Genomic DNA, 21080 nt, shown 5'->3' with positions numbered 1-21080 from the left:
AAAAGATATTTGTAAAAAATATGCAACAACAGTAAACTTGTAATTGTTCCCTAGCAAGGCCATAATAACTCATCAAGAGGCAAGCACAACATATGGTAGCATATGGTAGCCAATCTTGTACCCACACAATTATTGTCTTTAGCAAAATAAGATTACAATTACACAAAAAATAGATCTACGAGTAAGTTTCTGCAAGTCCAACATTCAATTTTTGGGGTGAATAGTTAACAATCAGTGAACCACCAACCAAGATAGCATAGCAAGTCAAGGTAACTGTTCTCAGTGCACATAATCTAAGATCAATGTTCCAAAGCAAGTTATTAATTGTTCAGTTTTCATAGTCAGATCTTGGATGTTGTAGTTCTCTTGACCAACACAAGCAAATTGTAGATCTAATTTCTGCATTACCTCTAATACAATCCCCATGAAATCTGAGCTGTATAATGCATATGCAGGAAACCAAATAAACCCCCCTGTATTTATTAACCAGCAAAGCAGTAGAAGACAAAATAAAGAGAAAAAGGTTCAGCAAAACACAACAGGTAATTGAGTTCACCTATTAAAGCCTACAATAAAGTAAGCATGCGTTGATTAATGACAACCTTACAAGCTCATTATCACTAAACAAGCAGCCAGACCCACTGCCCCAAAACCAAATAAGCTTCTTTAAAAGAGTAATGCTCTTACCCATTGTAAACAAAGACAGACCAGTGTGTAATGCAATGCTTCAGCTTCATAGTCCAAGTAAAATGAGTATCGAAAACCCACTGGTCCAAAGAATGTTCTGCTGAACAGGCAGAATCAAATGTCAGTGTTACTTATTTAAAATAATTAACTGAACACTCTCATAACTTAATAAGTATTTAAATAATCTAATTATCAATTACCCATTTTAACCCCTTCCAAAACCAATAACACAGTTAAACAAGTTACAGGTAATTAATCAAGCAGCACATTAGCAACCCACTTTTGCAGAGTAACACCTAACAAAGCTGTAAAAGAATGGGTCACTAAGCAATTGGGAACTTACTTATAAACGGACATGCACTAATAAATCTGAATAAATTGGACAACCAATGAAGAAGGCTAGAAAGCAGCAATAAGTGGACTGAACATGGCCTGCATAATGGTAGAATTGCGCACATAATAAGTTCGCAATTGTTTGGGTAAATTTCAACAACAACGCTCGCAAAACTAATCAAGGAATTAACTCCTAATTACTCCACCAATTTCTCACCAAGCATCAACTACCCGTGTACTTGGAAATAGCAAAATTGCGCCCAGAATGAGCTTCATAATTATCACGGCTATTCCGCACAATAACTAATTTAAGACTAACCTCCTGCTCTCCCTAGCAATCTCGCCCTCAAAGAAGCAGTTATGAACTCCAAATAACCTCCATTGTCAGGCTGAGGAAGAAGACAGCTGACGCAGCCCGCAACACGTGTTTTCTTTTAGATTTAGAAATATAACGTGGACACTTTTGAGGGACCACATACACCCTCACATGCACAAATACAGAAGGGCAATGTGGGCATGACACTATTGACAAAGAAAGTCCTCACACAAAAGCAGGGGCACTCTGGGCAGAAATGTTCAGCAGCACATGACATATTTATGAGGGTAATTTGGGGAACGCACTAAATAAGGAATTTCTAGAACAAATACAGGGGCAATATGGTCAGAACACTATTCATAAGGAGGGGGAAAAAATGATGCTTGGTGCTTTTTTAGGTTTAGGGATACATAAAAAAAATAAAAGGGAAATTGTTTCAAAACAAAAACCATAAAGGACAAATGAGCATACTTTGATAATGAAACAACATGCATTACATTATCAAAGCATGCATGTAATGCATGCATACAAATTCAATTACCAAAGCTAACTAAAGTCACGGCTCCCCCACTCCCAATTTTTTTATTTAATTTTTTTTTATTTAATTTGTTATCTTTTACTCATAAAATGTCTTTTTATTAGATGGAATTTTGTGATTAACGTACTACTACTTCATTTTTCATCTTCTTCCTTCCTTTCAAATCCTCACCAAAACACCATTACAGTTATACCTTCATGACTCATCTTTTCTCTGTTCCATACACTCAGAAATAATAAGTGTAAGGTATGCATGCTATTTCTCTTCCTGATTATTGCAATGACGACAATATTCGACAGTAAAAGAGTGACTCTAAGCAAAGATGCCTCTGCCATTATCACTCATTTGATATGTCAAATCCATGCAGAGGAAGAAAATGGTAAGCCATGGTTGTAATTTAGCAACGAAAATCAGAAAATGGTGTGATATGGCAATACGTTGTATCACTGAGCTATGTTTCTTCCCAAAAGGTAAAGTGATATGACTATCCACAATCAATGGCAAACAACATTTTCTCCTAATTATTTTCTAATAAGTGGGTTTTGTAATAGTCTGATTTGGCTATGGTAAGTTTGAAATACGAAGAGTAAGTACAAGGAAATACACTCTTCAAAGGAAAGTAGTACCAAATAATAATTGTATTAAAATTATATTAGTACTTTTAATCATTTTTAGTCATTAATAATATTGTTGTTTGTTTAGTCAATTAATAATTAAGTTTTGCATGAAGTAGTAGGCTAATTCTATTTGTCCTCTACCTCATTAAGACGAAATTTGGTTACAATTTCTACCTAACTCCTGTATCTTGTGTATTTATTTCGTATAAGCAGTATATTCTTTGTATTTTGTATTTTAGCTCCCATTTGCTCCTACATATATACCACCCACTCATCACGAGAAAGGATAGAAAAAAAATATGGAAGAAAACTGCTAAAAAAAACTCATAAAAGATGTATATATATATATATATGTATATATATATATATATATATATATATATATATATATATATATATATATATATATATATATATATATATATATATATATATATATATATATAGGGGAGGGATCCGGTGAGAATAGGTCCATATGTGAGAATTCATACTTATATGAGAACTGATTTAAAATTTAGAACATGTGAATAAAAATTTAGAACATGCGAGTTAAAATTTAGAACACGTGACTCAAATTAAAATTTTAAACACATGAGTAATAATTTAGAACATTTGTGTAAGTAATATGTTTAGAACATCTGATTTAAGAATTAGAACAAGTGATTAAAAATTTATAAAATTTGTTTTATGAAATTTTAAACATATGAGTAAAATTTATAACATCTGATTTAAGATTATAAACATGTGAATAAAAATTTAGAACAAATTGATATAGAATATAGAAATTGTGAGTAAAGAATTTAGAACATACGTGTAAAAAATGAGAACATACGCTTTAAAATCTGGAACATATAATTAAAAATCTTAGAACACACGTTTTAAAATTTAGAACATATAAGTTAAAATTTTGGAACGAAGTTATTTAAAATTTATGACATCAAACTTGACTAATTTATGATTTAGAACATGTGAGTAATAAATTAGAACATTTGATTTAATTTAGAACACCTAAGGAAAAGTTTAGAACACTAGATTTAAAACTTAGAACATGCGAGTAAAAACTTAGAACATAAAGAGTGTTCTCACATAAGAAAAAATTCTCACATAAGAAAAATTCTCACGAGAGGCTCTCGTGAGAATTTATCTTATGTGAGAATTTTTCTTATGTGAGAACACTCTTTATGTTCTAAATTTTAACTCTTATAAAAGAGGATGGTTCTTACATGAGCCTTCCTATATATATATATATATATATATATATATATATATATATATATATATATATATGGAGTGGATCATGTGAAAACAAAACTTAAGCTGAAAACTGAAAACAACAAATCTTGACCGTAGATTATAATCAATCTTTGACTAATCATATCTTACGGATGGGTTTTTTCCCACAATTTCAGACTAAAGCATATAGTTTCTCTCTCCTCCTTCATTTGCATGCGCAACCTTTCTCTCTCCTAATTTCCCCATTCTTCTTCAAATTACATTCTACTTCTTCAAATCACAGTTGTAAATCTTGTAATTAATTCGATTCTTCATCAAATTTGTTGATTATCGTCTACTATCTATCAATTCAAGTGAGTAATCGTTTATAATTTTGCTAATTCTTTTATCAGTTTAGCCTCATTTGAGTGAATTTTCTTTATTTTAGCTCTGAATTAGTGAATTTATGTTTGTAATCTCATTAATTTCTTCCTATCATTGTATTTGAGCTATCATGTTAAATTTAGGTTTTCCGTTTAAATTTTTTATTTTCTATAATTTATTGTTTGATATCAAATTGATTTTACGATTTGAATTTTGATTTTCGATTTAAATTTTAGTTTTGTCGAAGTAGTTTGAGATGCATAAATGTAATTTTGAGTTTAGTCTAATGATTTTTGTGTAATTTAGGTCGTTTTTTATTGAGAAATTTTCAATTTGATTTGGATGTTTCAATTTTATATGAGTATTTTTTAACTGTATTTTGTTTAATTTTGCTTGATTTTAGTAAATTAGGTTTTTATGTGTAATTTTTGCTCGAAATTCTACTCTTGTTGTTGTTCTTCACCTTCTTGGTAACGCGATTTTTGTGTTATTGATTTTATTAAATTAAGTTTGGGTAAATTTAGTAAAATGGATGTTTGATTATGATGAGAATAGTTTAAATTAAGATAATCACGTTTAATTTTTGATATTAAGATGCTTGATTGATTTGAATTGAGCATATTTGTTTTTGTTGATTTTAATTGAAATGGAGAATTGGACAAAATGCAGCTTGCAATGACAGAATTAGACACACACACGTTGTGTTTGATTGTGTCGCTGTCAAAGACTTGTGGGATGCAGCTAATTACACACAATTGTTTGGCTGTCATAAGGAGCAAAACATGATTGTTTTCTGTTTTCTTGCAGAAATTTAATCCCAAATTGGTGCGAAAAGGCGTGGCTCTAATGTGGTATATTTGGGGTTGTAGGAATGATAAGATATTCAATAACAAGGACACTCCTCATCATCCTGTTATTATTGAGAGAACCCTACGACTTGTGGGGGATTTTGATAAGTACTCTGATAAGATTTATGGGTTAGAAAACCCTCTCCTAGAAGTAAGTCAAAGAGCTAGAAGGCACCTACAGTAGGAGTGCTTAAGGCTAATTGTGATCGATGCTTGATAAGTATCTTGTGGTAAATAGGAGTGCTTACGGCTGGCTAGGTGAATGAAGGTGGCTGTTGGTTGTTGCAGGAATGCGTAACTATTGTGTATATAGCAATCTTAATTTAAATATTGTAACATTCATGTAGATACCTTATTTTTGTATATAATGACCTTTATTTTGTGTATAGTGACCTTTTAAACCGTCTGATCTTTTGTGCTAATAATGAATGGTTGAGATTTGTTGTTTTCAGCATAAGCCCTGTTTTCAGCGGAACCACCACGTGTGTGTGTATATATATATATATATATATATATATATATATATATATATATATATATATATATATATATAGTTGGCTTCTGATTCATGAGATTAATGTCTATGATATATGAGTACTCACATACTACTAGCATAAGCACCAAGCATCTTGTTCATATGAATATGGCACTTACATTCTGTTGTTTTGAGTAATGCGGCAAAAGTACCAATTATATACCAATAAAGAATGGATGGGTAAATAATGTAGATGTATGCTATTTTGTAGTTATCCTCATTTGTTTTCCTGGTTACAGTTTCTCATGGATAACGTGATATTACCAAATTCGAGCTGCATTCCATTATTGAATTATGTAAAGTAGATCAAAATTTCATATAAGTATATAAGTTTGATTTTTTCACAGAAGAATTCTAATCTATGCGTGCTATTCTTATAAGTCTTCCATTAATCTTGAAAAAAATGTCCTTTTCAAAGATGTGTGGGGCTACAAGGAGGAGATTGTGGTGCAGTTTAGAAGAGAGGAGAGTAAGGGGTGCTGCTAGCAGCGTTGATGTTGTGTTGGTTGTTGTAGTGGCATCGATGGCAAAGGGTTTAAGGTAGAGAGGAGTCCATGATGAACGAAAGTATTAAGGGATATGGGGTTTGCAAGGTTTAGAGAAGGGGGGAAGATAGATTGAAAGTAGTTAAAGTAAACAAGATATTTCTAAATGTAGATTAAATTAAGATCCACGCACCTTCCTTAGTGGCGCGTGGTGTTCGTGGTGGTGGATCATGGTTATTTTGTGTTGGGCCCGTATTACCACACGACCCATTATACTTAGGGTATCAGTCCAAGATCAATATATCAGCAAGAATATGCAAAACGGCTTGACTGGAATAAACAAGGAAAGCAGCACCAAAGCATATCAATCAAGGAGACAGTTGCCAAAGATACACCTATAGAACAGGGAACAAGATAAATCAAGAAAATCTTATACATTTCAAATATATTCTGAATATATTTGTAAACCCTAGAGATCCCTAGGTATAAATAAGCAGAATTAGGCATTTTAGCACTGATGTACGCACGCACATACTTAAATATAAGCGAATTACTCTACTTTTATCTACGGAATTGCATCCCTATTGAACAAGGAGGCTTGCCCTTACTCAGTATTGTATCTCTAAACTCATCTTCTTTATATAATTGAATATTTACTGCTTACTTATTGATTACTTATTGTTTTATCATCGTTCTTAGTTGTTTTATATGCTATTGGTAGAATGATTGTTATTACCCCTCAATCCTAGCAAATTCTTAGATGCCCTTACTGAGATTTGCCTAAACAATTTGGCGCCCACCGTGGGGCTGATAATCAATTAACCTACCAATTTGCCAAAAACCAAGACAAACACCATGACTGGGCACTAAGTACCATTTACCATGGCCGAAATCAATGAGGGAATGAATGCATTCCGTCAAACCTTAGACCAGCAAAAAAGCCAAATTGAAACACTGTTGGCCCAAAAGGTTCAAACCGAAGCCAAACTTACCAGTCTCACCAAACAAAATGAAGCCCTCTGTAGCCAAATACAATCAGTTGCATCTAAAACCGTTAACACCAGAAAGAGCACTGAAAGTATAGCCATGCAGCTTGATATGTCAAGAACTTTTCATACCCCTAACGGGGAAAAAAGGATCTAACACCAGGGAAACAGCCCTGGATCTAGACTCTTTGGATGCAGGAATTCACAGGAAGAACAGTCAGGAAGGAGCCAAGGAAGGGAAGATAGAAAAGGTGGTCAAAGAGTACCTCAAAGCAATTGAGGCCAAGATCACCAAGATTCCTAGAATGCCAAAGCCCATGGAGGAAGAGGCGTCTGATGGCTATATAGAGTCTCCTTTCTCAGAAGAGATTGCCATGGTAGAAGTGCCAAAGAGATTCAACACACCCAACATGGCTATGTATGACGGAACAACAGACCCTGATGAGCACGTGTCCCTTTACAAGCAGAAGATGATGACAAGCTCAATCCCTAGAGACATCAGATAGGCTATCATGTGCAAAGGCTTTGGAGCCACACTATCAGGTACAGCTCTAACTTGGTTCATTAATTTAGATAATGGAACAATCCGATCTTTTGCAAGAATGGTGAACCTATTCAAGATCCAGTTTTCCAGCAGCAAGAAAATAGAGAAGCAATCTTCAGATCTATACCGTGTTGTGCAGAGACACGGTGAATCCTTGAGGGATTTTCTCAACAAGTTCAACAGGGAAAAGATTGGGATACACAAGTGTGATGCTCCCACAACAATCGAAGTGTTCAGAAGAGGACTGCTAGACCATAGTGAGCTCTACAAGGAGTTGACCAAATATCCCTGTACAACCTTTGAAGATGTGCAAGCCAAAGCTATGGCTCAAGTCAGATTCGAGGAAGACGCGTATGTAAGAAAGACCCCCGAGCCAGATCGCCAGCCATGAAAGGAGCAACAATTTTCCTAGAAGAGATCATCGATTCAAGTCGTATCAGCGTTCACGCTTTGATGAGGGATCAGTCAATGCTGTCGAAGGAGAATTTTCTGATTGGAGGGAAGATTCTGAACTCCCACCTAAGTTCCTGACATATCTGCAGGAGATACTGTGCAATGGCCCAGGAGGAGTGACAAGCCTGGAGAGAAGAAAGATCCGTCCAGATGGTGTGATTTCCATTCAGATATCGACCACACTACTAATGAACACTAGGTGAAAAAATAAGATTGGCACCGCCCTAAGGCCACTGGTTTTCAAAAACCGGTGGGGAAAATAGGGAGAAAAATAGGCGGGATTTTGATGGGTGATTTTTGCCACCGGTTCAAACCAAACCGGTGGGAAACCCATTATTCCCACCGGTTCAAACCGATGGCCTTTTATTAAATAAAAAAAACACCCATATATAAACCCCCTAACCCTACCTAGCCCATTCACGCAGCCTCCTCTCTCCTCTCCATTCTCGATCTCTCCTCTCTCCTCTGCATTCTCCATCTCTCCTCTCCATCTCCATTCTCGATCTCTCCTCTGCATTCTCCATCTCTCCTCTCCATCTCCATTCTCGATCTCTCCTCTGCATTCTCCATCTCTCCTCTGCATTCTCCATTCTCGATCTCTCCTCTCTCCTCTCCATTCTCCATCTCTCGGTCTCACCGCCGTCCTCTTATCTCTCCTTTCCTCTCCCTCGTCTCTCCTTCTATCTCCTCTCCCTCGTCTCGTCTCACCACCCTCTCCACCACGACCACCACCAATTTTTCCACCACCACCGCAACATAACACCACCACCGAAACAATAACACCACCACTGCTATAATAACACCACAAACACATGCATGAGCAAAACCGACTTTAATCGAGGTTAGTGTTTGATTTTAATCGATTTTAATTTGATTTTAATCGATTTAAATTCGATCTTTATTCGATCTTAATCGATTTTATTCGATTTCTTCTTGGTTTTTCTAGGTTAAAAAACAAATTTATCTGGGTTTTTTAAATTGAATTTTTCTGGGTTTTTTAGATCGAATTTTCCTAGGTTTTTTAAATCCAATTCGTGGGATGTGGTGGTTTTTGGTGGTGGTTTAAGGTGGGTGGGTTTTTGTTATTTTGCCAAAATTGGAATGGATTTTTCTAGGTTTATGAGTTTAATTGATTTCGAAATTTTTCTGGGGTTAATTAATCTTCGAAAATCTTCTGTGTTTGATTGATTTCGAAAATTTTCTGGGTTTTTTCTGGGTTTCGTAAATCTGTTTTTTCTGGGTTTGTCGAAATTTTTTTGTAATTCGTAAATGTGGTTTTTTTCGCATTTTTTTGTGAGTTTTATTAATTGCTGGATTTAATTGATGCAGGTGTTAATTGATGCAACAAGGATTGAAGACATTGATTTTGGAATATTGTTTTTTAATGTTGTAATTTTTTATGTTGATGTTGTAATTTTTTTTTTTTTTATTTCTAAGTTGTAATTTTTTTTTTTTTTTAATTTCTGAGTTGTAATTTTATTGTTCGATTTTTATGTTGTAATTTTTTTTATGTCTTGTAATTTTTTTTATATCTTGGTATTGTACAATAACAATTAAATGAAAATTATATTTTTGTTGATTTTGAGTGTTTTTGGTACATTTTGATTATGATATTTCTGAGTATACTAAACCCAAATAAAAGCAAAAATATATATATATATATATATATAAATATATTTACATGTACATTGCCACCGGTTAACCGGTGGCAATAGTTGTTAATACCCAAAAAAAAAAATTTGCGGAAAGTAGACTTCAAGAGCTTTCCAACGACATATTATATGACTTATTTGGACTTCTAGATCAAAAGATATGATAAAAACAAAATCCGCAAAAACTGTCTCTGTCGCCAAACGACAGGTTTGTCGCCTTGCAACAAGATAAATTTCTGGCGACAAGGTCGGTTTGTTAGCGACAGAGTGGAGTTTTATTCCTTATCAAATTCTATGATTTTCCGGACTGTTTTCTTATAAATAGGGTCCTCGACCTCTTTTTTATTGATGAATTCTCTCTTTTCTTTCTTGAGCAATATATGCTTTCTTATTCTCTCTCCCTCTTTCTAAACCAACCTTTTTACAAACAATATACCGCATTCACAAGACTTAGAATCACCTAGCCAAGTTCGAAGTTGCCTTCGCCCTAGACGTGCAAGGTTTGATATTTTCTGAGGGTTTGGTCCAAATCTAGTCAAAACTTTAATTTGATTTCAATTTAATTCTTTAATTATTCTTTATTATTTTCATTGAAGTTTACTAACTTGTGTATTTTGTTATTAGAAAGAGGTATGAGGCTTCAAAGTAAGTAGATTAGCTTACTCTCTATTTCTTTCACAATGTAGAAAGCATGTTTATTATTGATTAATTCCTAGTATCATGTTAGGATGTTTTTATTGCTTTCTAGCATCATGTTTAGGATGCCTTTTATTATTTCTAATAGCATGTTAGTGCCATGTTAGCTTTATTATTAACATGATGATTGTTATTGTTATTATGATTATTTATGATTATGATTTATGTTGCTTGATATTATATTTTGTTGTTATTGCTTGATCACGCCTTTTATGCTTGTTAAAGGGAATTTGTACTTGAAATCACGCTTAATAAGATAATTAATAATTTGGTTTAGGCTAATATGATTTTAATACAAGTGATCGCCAATAATAGATTTATTTGAGCATTAATATTCAACCAACATAGATAAACGGGTTTAGGATTAATATAATGTTTGCATGTTAGTCGAAAAGCGCACATGAATACGAGTAAAACAAAGTAGAGGCCTATTTTATAGGGCGGGTCCTTTCTTTTGTAGATTGGATTCGTACCCTCATCCCCGAACCCTGTTTGGTTCAAGACCTTATGGAGTTGACGATCTCCTGGATCGTTTTTGGTTTACAAGTTCCTAAAACTTGTTGGCGACTCTTTTGCTCTCTTTTCTTTCCCTTTGGACGCCACCATAATTTAGTGTATGATCACAGTGGGGTTCAAGCTTGGGATCATAATGCTTGAAATATTCCCTACAGTTTTTGGCGACTCCACTGGGGAGGATTTCTATTTATATTCCTGAAATTTATTTTGGCAATTGTTTAGAATGAGCGGATGAGACTCGAAAAATTCTAAGAATTTCATGTGCGTAATTTGATTAACATTATTGTCATATGCATTAAAAGGTTCTCATTGGGGGAGACCAATGAGTCAAAACATAGAATTTTTACACGTAGGAAATTTGAGAAATTTCTTTCACAACTAGAATTGAAATAACGCTGCGAAATCTGGAAAATTCTAAGAACACAGATACTTGCCAAGGCATGTAGGAACTAGCATCTAGAAAACAGGGCTTGTCGCCTGTAAAGAGCTTCTGTCGCCTGGCGACAGTTCTGTCGCTTGGCGACAGGGGTTCTTTTGCGGCGACAGTCCCTGTAGTCTGGCGCCAAGTTCTTCCAATACCGAGCCAGGGATCTGCCTTCTTGTTTTGACCATTTCTAGTACTGTTGGCTCGATTCTACTTATTGATTGAGTTCTTTTCTCACTTTTCTGAACCCATATGTGTTCTACATATGGACATAACCCTCTGGGGTTTCACGCTTCATCTGCCAAATTGAATCTACTATATGTGCAACAACGGGTACATGCAAGTTTGTGAATCCACCAAACCATGGAGTCGAGTTCGATTTCATCACGAACTCGCGGGGTCCCATCCATCCGCGCCAACCCTTCACAGTTAGGCTTGTGCACGATGCATCCGGACTCATAACCATGGACCCTTTTTTACTTAACCCATATCCTTGAACTTTAGAGAACTAGAGCCATGGTTAGGTTGCAAACTCATTGCATCATTTTGTGACTATGTGAACTACTTGTGCATCCTTGCTTGTGCATACTATATATGTGCTAACCGTTTGTTTGACTTGTGATTAAGACTAAAAAAATTGACTAATGACTAAAAGACTTTGTTTAATTAATTAATTAATTAATTTAAACTAATGAATAAGCCTAAAATCGAGTCATAGTTCCTTTTAGTCAACCCGGATTTTTATTCCCGTATACTGCACATGCGTCAAATTGTTTTGGTCATATCCGAAGTTCTAAGAAGAACCATGAGTCGTATAACCTATGGATCTGTAGCCCCGAGTTTTATCTTTAATTTGGCGTTGGTTTCGTCCCAATCAGAGTCACAGATTAAAAGTTATGACTAAAATACCACAGCCTGTCCAGTTTAATGCATATACGTGAAATCTTAATTTAGTCTTTGCTTAAGTCTAGTCACATAGTCTAGCCACATGGTCATGACACAAGTCTTAACATGTCACCAACACTCATTAGTCTTAGCACACACTTTGTACATATCACCATGACCATGTCTTAGGTTCATGCATGAGTCGTTTTTCCGTCATTTGAGTTGGTGGTCCATTCTATTCCTAATTCTTCCATATTTCTCCATCTCCATCATCTTCCCACTCACTAAATTCTTTCCCCATGCATATCATACTTCTCACTCTTCCATAATCTTTTCCCATCTATTGCATGTTGAATAAAGCTTGAGTCAAAATAATTGGTATAAAACTTATCCCTAATTTCCCTTTCTACAGTACTTGGTCAAGGAGAGAAGGGCGATTAATAAAGGACAACACTTACATTCAAGTAGCACTTTTTGACAAACCCATTGGTAGGAAAAAGAGAGCTAGGAAGATAATGGCAAGTCAAGAAGAACTCAATGAAGTTAAGGGAGAGGTAGCTAACTTGGCTGAGATATTGAAGGGTTTAACTCTTCAAGTTAATGACCCTGCAAAACAACAACAAATGAACCTTATCCAGGAAATTTTGAGTAAACTATCTAATGATTATAGGTTCCAGGGCATTAGTTCACAAGGGGTCTCGGTGGATAAGGATCTTCTTCCGCAGAAGTTCAATGCCAATGACATCCCTAAATTCAAGCCTATGGACAACCCTTATTTTCATTTAAGAGCTTTTGAAACCATAATGAATATTAAGGGAATGGATAAGAAGGCATTTCATTCTTTATTCTCTTTATCATTAGAAGTTGTGTGTCAACAGTGGTACTTTTCTCTTGACAAAGAGAAGACCTCCAATTGGGAAGAAATAAAAAATGCTTTCATCAATAGATATAAATGTAACATTCAAGTTGAAACTGACCATAGACAGCTTGAGATGCTAAGACAAAAAGAAAATGAAAGTTTCACTTCCTTTTTCAACAAGTGGAGGGAAACATCCGCTAATATGATTGAAGTCCCTACTGAGAAGGAGTCTGTGAGGTTGTTTATCAAGAATTTATAAGAGAAGTATTCGAAGCATTTGAGATATCAACACAACTTGAACACTTTCAAGGCAGTCTACGACATAGGCATAGAGATTGAAGATGACCTTGCAAAACAAAAAGCTACTAACAATAGTAACCACAGTGGCTGGAAAGGAAAGAAGAACGACAATCCTTCTTCTTCCGAAAACACCCACTCTAGCAACAATGTTAGTACCTTTGACCCCAATGAAGTCTTAGCCATGAATAACCAAGAATCTAAGAAAGAATTAAGGAAATAATTCACTCCTATTGGGATGAGCTATGATGTTGCCTTCGATCGACTCCATACTAAGGGGCTCATTACTCCCATTGGACCTATTCAAGATCCCGCACCTGAAAAGAGATTGCCTAGTTGGAATCTAGATGCACATTGTAAGTACCATCAAGGTAGGGGTCATACTACTGAGAGCTGTTGGAAGCTAAAGGAGGCCATCCAATATTTGATCGACAATAACAAGCTTCCTATACCTCCAGTCGGCAAGAAGACCGGGTGATGATAAAGCACAAGACAAGAGGCGAGCTTCAACGACAAGATTTCGTGACCTCTTTTTTCTATTTCTTTTTTTTATTTCTTTCCCCAATAAAGTCTAGCATAGGCACCTTTCATTTTCCCCTAGTTTTTACTTTGTAGGACTTTCATTTACTTTTTTCCTTTTAATAAAATGAGCATTTTATTTTCTTGCATATGATCATTGCATTGCATTGTCAAAAAAAAAAAAAAAAAAAAAAAAAAAAAATCAAGGTCGAACTAAGCACAAGGTATACCAATGATTTTAGGCACCTCTTGTAGCCATATCTTATCACTTTTACCTTTTACACTTCAAATATACAATCCGTTTTTGATAAAATACTTTGAGCCTCGTCTAACGATAGACCTTTCTTTCTTCAACCCACATCTACCTCATCTTGGGATGGGATGGTGTGTAACTTATGCAATTTACAAATATGAAAAGCTTGAGTAATCTCAAAAGAATAAAGTGAAAAATATAAAAATAATAAAAGTGTACAAAAGGGCAAGTGTTCCAATGTCTTTGATATAAAAATATCTTTGATAAGAACACGTCTCAGATTACGTCTCTTATCGAGTGCTCGGTACCGTGCCTGAGAAACATGAATGCCAAGTGAGTGATAAGCCGCATGATCGAGATTGCCCCCACTTATAAAAAAATGCGAATATGAAAAAATGCAAAAGCAAAAAAAAATAAAAAGAGCAAAAAAAAATAAAAAAAAAAAAGAAAGAGAGCTCAAAAGTGAGAAAACTCAAGCATAAAAATAAAAAAGATTCAAAAGCAAGGTTGCACACCTTGGGGGCTTATTTAGGGTCTTGAGCCTTTATCCCCTTCTTCTCTAACCTTTAGCCTAACCACGTTACAACCCTTAAAAGATCTTTTTGAGGTATACACACACTTGTGCGAGGTTCGGCTAGAGCTACGTTTGGCCTGATTCCTAACGGATACGTAGGCAACCTCATATTGGGGTGCGGCCATAATAAAAATGCATTTTTATTCACATTCACACACTTACACTGTGATCATATCAAGGGATTTCCTATGCTCATCCCTATTTACTTAGAGCTAGACTTGGGGGCTTGATCCTTACATCATTAGCCTACCTAGCCTAAGAGTCATCATTATTTGACTCTTATCAAATAATACTTTTCCACACCGTTAGCCTTTGCAGCCTAATCTTAGTGTCACTTTCACACACATCACGGATACATGACCAAATACACTTCCAATTAGAAACCTTTCGTCATGAAATCTTAACATAACGTTAAAGCATGCTTTGTCATATCACATCACTCATCACTTATAATCATCATTGTATCAAAGTATGAAGTGCTTAGCCTCTGTGCCTAAGTTACCTAAATGCTTTCATAATCGAGTCAACTAAGATAGTTTAGGATGAATTAATCCTTGCACCTTGAGGGACAATATCGAACGCATATACTTGCCTAAGCTTATTCGACATGCACCATCAAACACTTTGATTCTTTATCACGTTTTTCTTTTTCGGGAGAAAGTCGGTACCCTCCACAAAAATGACGGAAAATTTTTAATGAGTCGCACACATTGAGTCATGTCGTGTCATATCACATCGAGTTGAGTCTAACACATGTGTCAAACGCTTTGAGTCGAGTCATGTCAAGTTAGTGAGTCAAGCGACACTAAGACTTAGGTCAACCCTAAGATAATAAAAGATTAGCAAAGTCCTATAGTCTGAAATATAAATGCAGGTACATTACAGTGAGCAGCAATATTCCCGGATTTTTTCGAAAAATCGCAAATATAGATATATGAGATTCTTTCAAGATGAGAGAAGTTTGAGCAAAATTATATGGAGATGAAGAGCTTTAATTTGCAAAAGATTTGAGCAGATTTGGTTGTAAGGAAACGGCCAAATTGAAAGTTCGGAGCGAAACCAGGCAATGAACAGCAGCAGCAGAATTGAAAAAGAAATCTGTCGCCAAACGACAAGGTTGTCGCCTGGCGACAGAGCGATATTGTGGCGACAAGCACTTTTGGCTTGCGCTGGTGTGGCGACAGTTCACGTGGCTTCATGATGTGGTCATATAGACCTGGTTCAGCAATTTCGGGTTCCTTAATATGCCAGTTAGCCCCTCTAAGCAATTTGATATGATTAAGTAGTCGGCTCGATTACAATCGCAATGAGTGATCAACCTGACAAAAGATCGTCTCACTTAGCTTAAAGCGCCTAAGCATTGGCTCATCGCAAGCACCGATGTAACGGTTCACAACGATTTCCTAGGATGGAAGAAGATTTGAAGATTCAAGAAGACGAAGCTTTCAACAGGGGGGCTTTAAAATTTAAAGGGTCTCACTTGGATTTGAGAAGGACGGTTCAAGATGAAGCGACCTTCAATAGCTTTCACTATGATTGGGGAGGTTATTATTAGATTTGAGAAGAACGATTCAAGATGAAGCGGTCTCTGATAGCTTTCGCTAAGATTGTGAAGGTTATCACTTGATTTGAGAAGATAGCACGAGATGGGCGATCTTCGACGACCTTCGCTAAGATTGTGGAAGTTGTCATCAAGATTTGAGAAGATAGCACGAGATGGGCGGTCTTCGACGACATTCGCTAAGATTGTGGAAGTTGTCACCGATTTTTAAGAAGAGCGGTTCGTGATGAGGCGGTCTTCGACGACATTCGCTAAGATTGTGGAAGTTGTCACCTATATTTGAGAAGAGCGGTTTGTGATGAGGCGGTCTTCGACGACATTTCGCTATGATTGGGAAAGTTGTCACCATGATTTAAAGAAAAGCTCGAGATGTAGCAGCAATGATAGACAACGTTCCCTAGGATGTGGAGAGTTGTCACAAATTTTGAAGATGACAAGATATGGTCACCTTCAACGGTCCCTCAAGGTAAAGAAGAGATTGTCTATAGCGACGACGTACTACCGTGGCGACATACTGCCACAACCCTGAAGATAACAACGTACAGTTATTTTCGACGATGTTCCCGAGATACTGTAGAGGATTGTCACCAAGAAATATTGAAGATGACGACGGAATGCTACCTTCAAAGATGGCGTTCTCTAGCTTGTGGAAGGTCGTCAAAGCAAAATGCAACAACAAGACGGTTACCTCAGAGAAGTGTGCTCGACGGTGCAAGATACGCGTTTCTTAACTCTTTTATCTATTTTAACTAATGATTGTTTTACAGGTATCGGCGTTATAAGAATGATTTGGGATCGCAGAACGTTCTGAATCATTTTCCGTCCCTATCGCTACTTTGACTTTTGTTTTCGAAACCTAAGTTTCTCCAAACTCAGTCAAAGTGGGGGCTTCTGTAGACACCCATTTGTGTATCCCCAAAACCAAACCCAGTGATGAATACCTTTTGCGTCGAACCATAATCGAATGAGGTGAAAGTGTGGAAAAGTCAAGTGTTGCGGTTAGTTTTTATTAAAATCCTTCTTTCTGCTTTCGAAAACCCACTCTATTTTATGAAAACGTCCAATATTGTTTAGTTTGGTCCATGATAAGGGTCCAATAATGGTGTAGTTGGATGGGGCTTTAAAAGACCTTTCCAACGATATATTATATGCCCAATTCCGATGAATAATGAGGAAGTTATGGCCAAAATACTAAACTGGGCCCAAACCGGATTTTATCTACGACCCAATGATCATGAGGAGGGTCCAAAGGTTTAATCCTATTCCTAAAGTAATTAGGATTGATTAGAAGCTTCTATAAATTTCTAAAATATCTTAATTATCCTTTTTTGAAAAGATAAGATCATAGAGTTTGAATTTAAATAAAACTTTCCTTTTTTAAAGTCCTAATTTTATTTGAATTTAAACATGTTCAAAGACAGTCACATATTATTTTCGTGCCTCATATATTTTATCCAAATTTTAATATGGTTGGATAGATCTTGAAATTATCTTTCCAATGATATATTATAATATTAATTCCGAGCTATAACGAAAAAGATATGAAAGGAATACGAAACTTTATCCAACACTGACACCCTTTCACTATTTCGGCCATATCTTTTTATCTACACAATATTTTAATCTGATTATAATTGCATTAGAAAGTAGACTTCAAGAGCTTTCCAACGACATATTATATGACTTATTTGGACTTCTACATCAAAAGATATGATAAAACAAAATCCGCAAAAACTGTCTCTGTCGCCAAACGACAGGTTTGTCGCCTTGCGACAGACCCTGTCGCCTTGCGACAAGATAAATTTCTGGCGACAAGGTCGGTTTGTTAGCGACAGAGTGGAGTTTTATTCCTTATCAAATTCTATGTTTTTCCGGACTGTTTTCTTATAAATAGGGTCCTCGACCTCTTTTTTATTGATGAATTCTCTCTATTCTTTCTTGAGCAATATATGTTTTCTTATTCTCTCTCCCTCTTTCTAAACCAACCTTTTTACAAACAATATACCGTATTCACAAGACTTAGAATCACCTAGCCAAGTTCGAAGTTGCCTTCGCCCTAGACGTGCAAGGTTTGATATTTTCTGAGGGTTTGGTCCAAATCTAGTCAAAACTTTAATTTGATTTCAATTTAATTCTTTAATTATTCTTTATTATTTTCATTGAAGTTTACTAACTTGTGTATTTTTTTATTAGAAAGAGGTACGAGGCTTCAAATTAAGTAGATTAGCTTACTCTCTATTTCTTTCACAATGTAGAAAGCATGTTTATTATTGATTAATTCCTAGTATCATGTTAGGATGTTTTTATTGCTTTCTAGTATCATGTTTAGGATGCCTTTTATTATTTTTAATAGCATGTTAGTGCCATGTTAGCTTTATTATTAACATGATGATTGTTATTGTTATTATGATTATTTATGATTATGATTTATGTTTCTTGATATTATATTTTGTTGTTATTGCTTGATCACGCCTTTTATGCTTGTTAAAAGGAATTTGTACTTGAAATCACGCTTAATAAGATAATTAATATTTGGTTTTGGCTAATATGATTTTAATACAAGTGATCGCCAATAATAGATTTATTTGTGCATTAATATTCAACCAACATAGATAAACAGGTTTAGGATTAATATAATGTTTGCATGTTAGTCGAAAAGCGCACATGAATACGAGTAAAACAAAGTAGAGACCTATTTTATAGGGCGGGTCCTTTCTTTTATAAATTGGATTCGTACCCTCATCCCCGAACCCTGTTTGGTTCAAGACCTTATGGAGTTGACGATCTCCTGGATCGTTTTTGGTTTACAAGTTCCTAAAACTTATTGGCGACTCTTTTGCTCTCTTTTCTTTCCCTTTGGACGCCACCATAATTTAGTGTATGATCACAGTGGGGTTCAAGCTTGGGATCATAATGCTTGAAATATTCCCTACACACACACACACATACACACACACACACACACACACACACAAAAAAACAGAAAAACAAGCAAAAAACCAAAAAAAAAAGAAGAAAAACACAAAAATCTCCAACAGCCAAAATCAGCACGAAAGGTACTCCTCTCTACTCACACTTTGTCAATTTGATTTATGATCATTACGAGTACTGACTTTGGCATCGGAGGGCCGTTGGGGAAACCCACGGCCACCCCTCACCTTATACTGTTTTGCAAGGAACAATACCTACATTACTAGGCAAAAGCGCAACAGGTCATCACAGAGCAGTGACTAGTCATTCCTGCAAGGAACAAACCAATTGTCCTCACTAACAAGCAAACACATGTAAGCAACACTACATTCATACTACAACTGTAATACAACTGTAATACAACTGTAATACAACTGCAATACGACGGTAATACAACAATGACACAAAACGAAACATAAACACAAGTCAACACAGCAAAAGAGGCAGAATTACTTAGTTGCAAAGCAACAAAACAGACAAATTATCCAGCTACAAAAGTGTAGCACAAAGACAAAATAAAAATTATCCAGCTGCACTAAGGCAGTAAAAACAAATATCCTTCAAACTTAACATTTTTTTTAAAGGTGACACAGCACCATTGAAGCTAATTCTCCCCCATGTTATCAGCAGGGACCACCTCCTCAGCAACAGGCTTCATGCTCTCTAGGGCATCCTTGACCTCATCATTATGAGGAGAGTTCACTTCCTCATCAGCAAAGCTCAACAACAATGAGCCAGGAGCAGCAGTCCCTTCAGGAAATGCCTTCTCAAAGGCAGCCTTGTCAGCATCATAATCCCAGGCTTCATGTTTTTCCTGCTGAAACTCCTTCATCATTTCAAGACGTGCTTTCCCATAATAGTATGTTGTAGCATCAACAGCCTCATTCGCAGCCTCCTTCAAGGTACCTTTCAGCCCATCCCGTTCAACAATGCACTCCCTATGCTTAGTCCGTTCAGCCTTCAGGGCATCAGTAGCAGCCTTGTATTTAACAGAATGGGCATCACGTTCCTTCTTCATAGCCTCGTACACCCGAGTAAACTCTGACACCTTACCCAGTACACCCAGGCAAGACTGAAGGCTCTGCAAAACAAGAAGTTAAGTACGGGAAGCATAATTCAATAATGTCGTTTTATCAAAAAAAAATTTGGAGTATACCATACCTGGAAGGACTGCACAGCAGCCTCCTGAGAAAGGTCAGCAAAAGTCAGCGATGACTGACGATCCTTGAAAGATGGAAACAATAGAGTGTCCACATGCGGAGCCAGATAATCAAAAGAGAAGCCAGCAGCATCAACATCAATAGGCATCTCCAGCTTCCTCTTGAGATTAGTGCGAAGTGGAGGTGGGGGAGGAACAACCATCTTGATGGGAACATTCTCAGAAGTTTGAGGAGAAGAACGAGATTTAAGGCGACCTAAGATAGAGGACGAGCTAAGAAGGTCATGACACCTTAGTGACCTCGAAGTATCTACAAGGAACATGATAGAATTCAAAAGGGAACACAGCAAGGAACACAATGAGCATACTCAGCAAGGAACACAACAAGGATATTCAACAAGGTACATAACTAACTCAGAAAGGACAAACAAACTGGAAACCAACGAAATTCATAACTAAGGCAAAACAGACTTGCAACAACTAAATACATCTACAAGGATTGATACAGCAAAACATCACAAACACATCAGAAAAAAGAAAAACAAACCCTGAGACATAGTTGGGGCAACTTTCTGCTCAGAATCAGAATCGTCCAAAGACTTGATCTGAATAACTGCTTCTGGCTGCGTCAATTTGACGAAGGATCTCTCGTCTGCACTTAACTCGTACAACTTGTCTATCAGGGACGGAGACTGAGAGCGCTGCTTCAATTTACTCACTGCAACCATCAAGCAAATAAGCCCAAATCAACAAAGAAGGAGAGCAGAACACAGGAAT

General features: G+C 36.1%; 1 protein-coding gene and 1 long non-coding RNA gene across 2 annotated transcripts; both read left to right on the top strand.

Annotated features, from left to right (window-relative positions):
* Positions 1 to 3886: 3886 nt before the first annotated feature.
* Positions 3887 to 5392, top strand: LOC145599279 (uncharacterized). The gene is made up of 2 exons (XR_014103719.1): positions 3887 to 4077; positions 4895 to 5392. It is a non-coding gene; the product is annotated as an uncharacterized LOC145599279 (long non-coding RNA).
* A 2061-nt stretch (positions 5393 to 7453) lies between these two features.
* Positions 7454 to 7876, top strand: LOC145596963 (uncharacterized). Its single transcript, XM_081653150.1, has one exon. It carries the CDS (start codon positions 7454 to 7456, stop codon positions 7874 to 7876), a length of 423 nt encoding a protein of 140 aa, XP_081509276.1.
* The last annotated feature ends 13204 nt before the right edge of the window (positions 7877 to 21080 follow it).

This window comes from Chenopodium album, chromosome 20 (genome assembly GCF_948465745.1).
Source record: "Chenopodium album chromosome 20, dcCheAlbu1.1, whole genome shotgun sequence".
NCBI lineage: Eukaryota > Viridiplantae > Streptophyta > Magnoliopsida > Caryophyllales > Amaranthaceae > Chenopodium > Chenopodium album.
This window is presented reverse-complemented; position numbering and strand designations above follow the sequence as displayed.

Excerpts from the sequence above, each read along its gene's own strand:
- LOC145596963 (XM_081653150.1), top strand. The coding sequence starts at position 7,454 with ATGTGCAAAGGCTTTGGAGCCACACTATCAGGTACAGCTCTAACTTGG.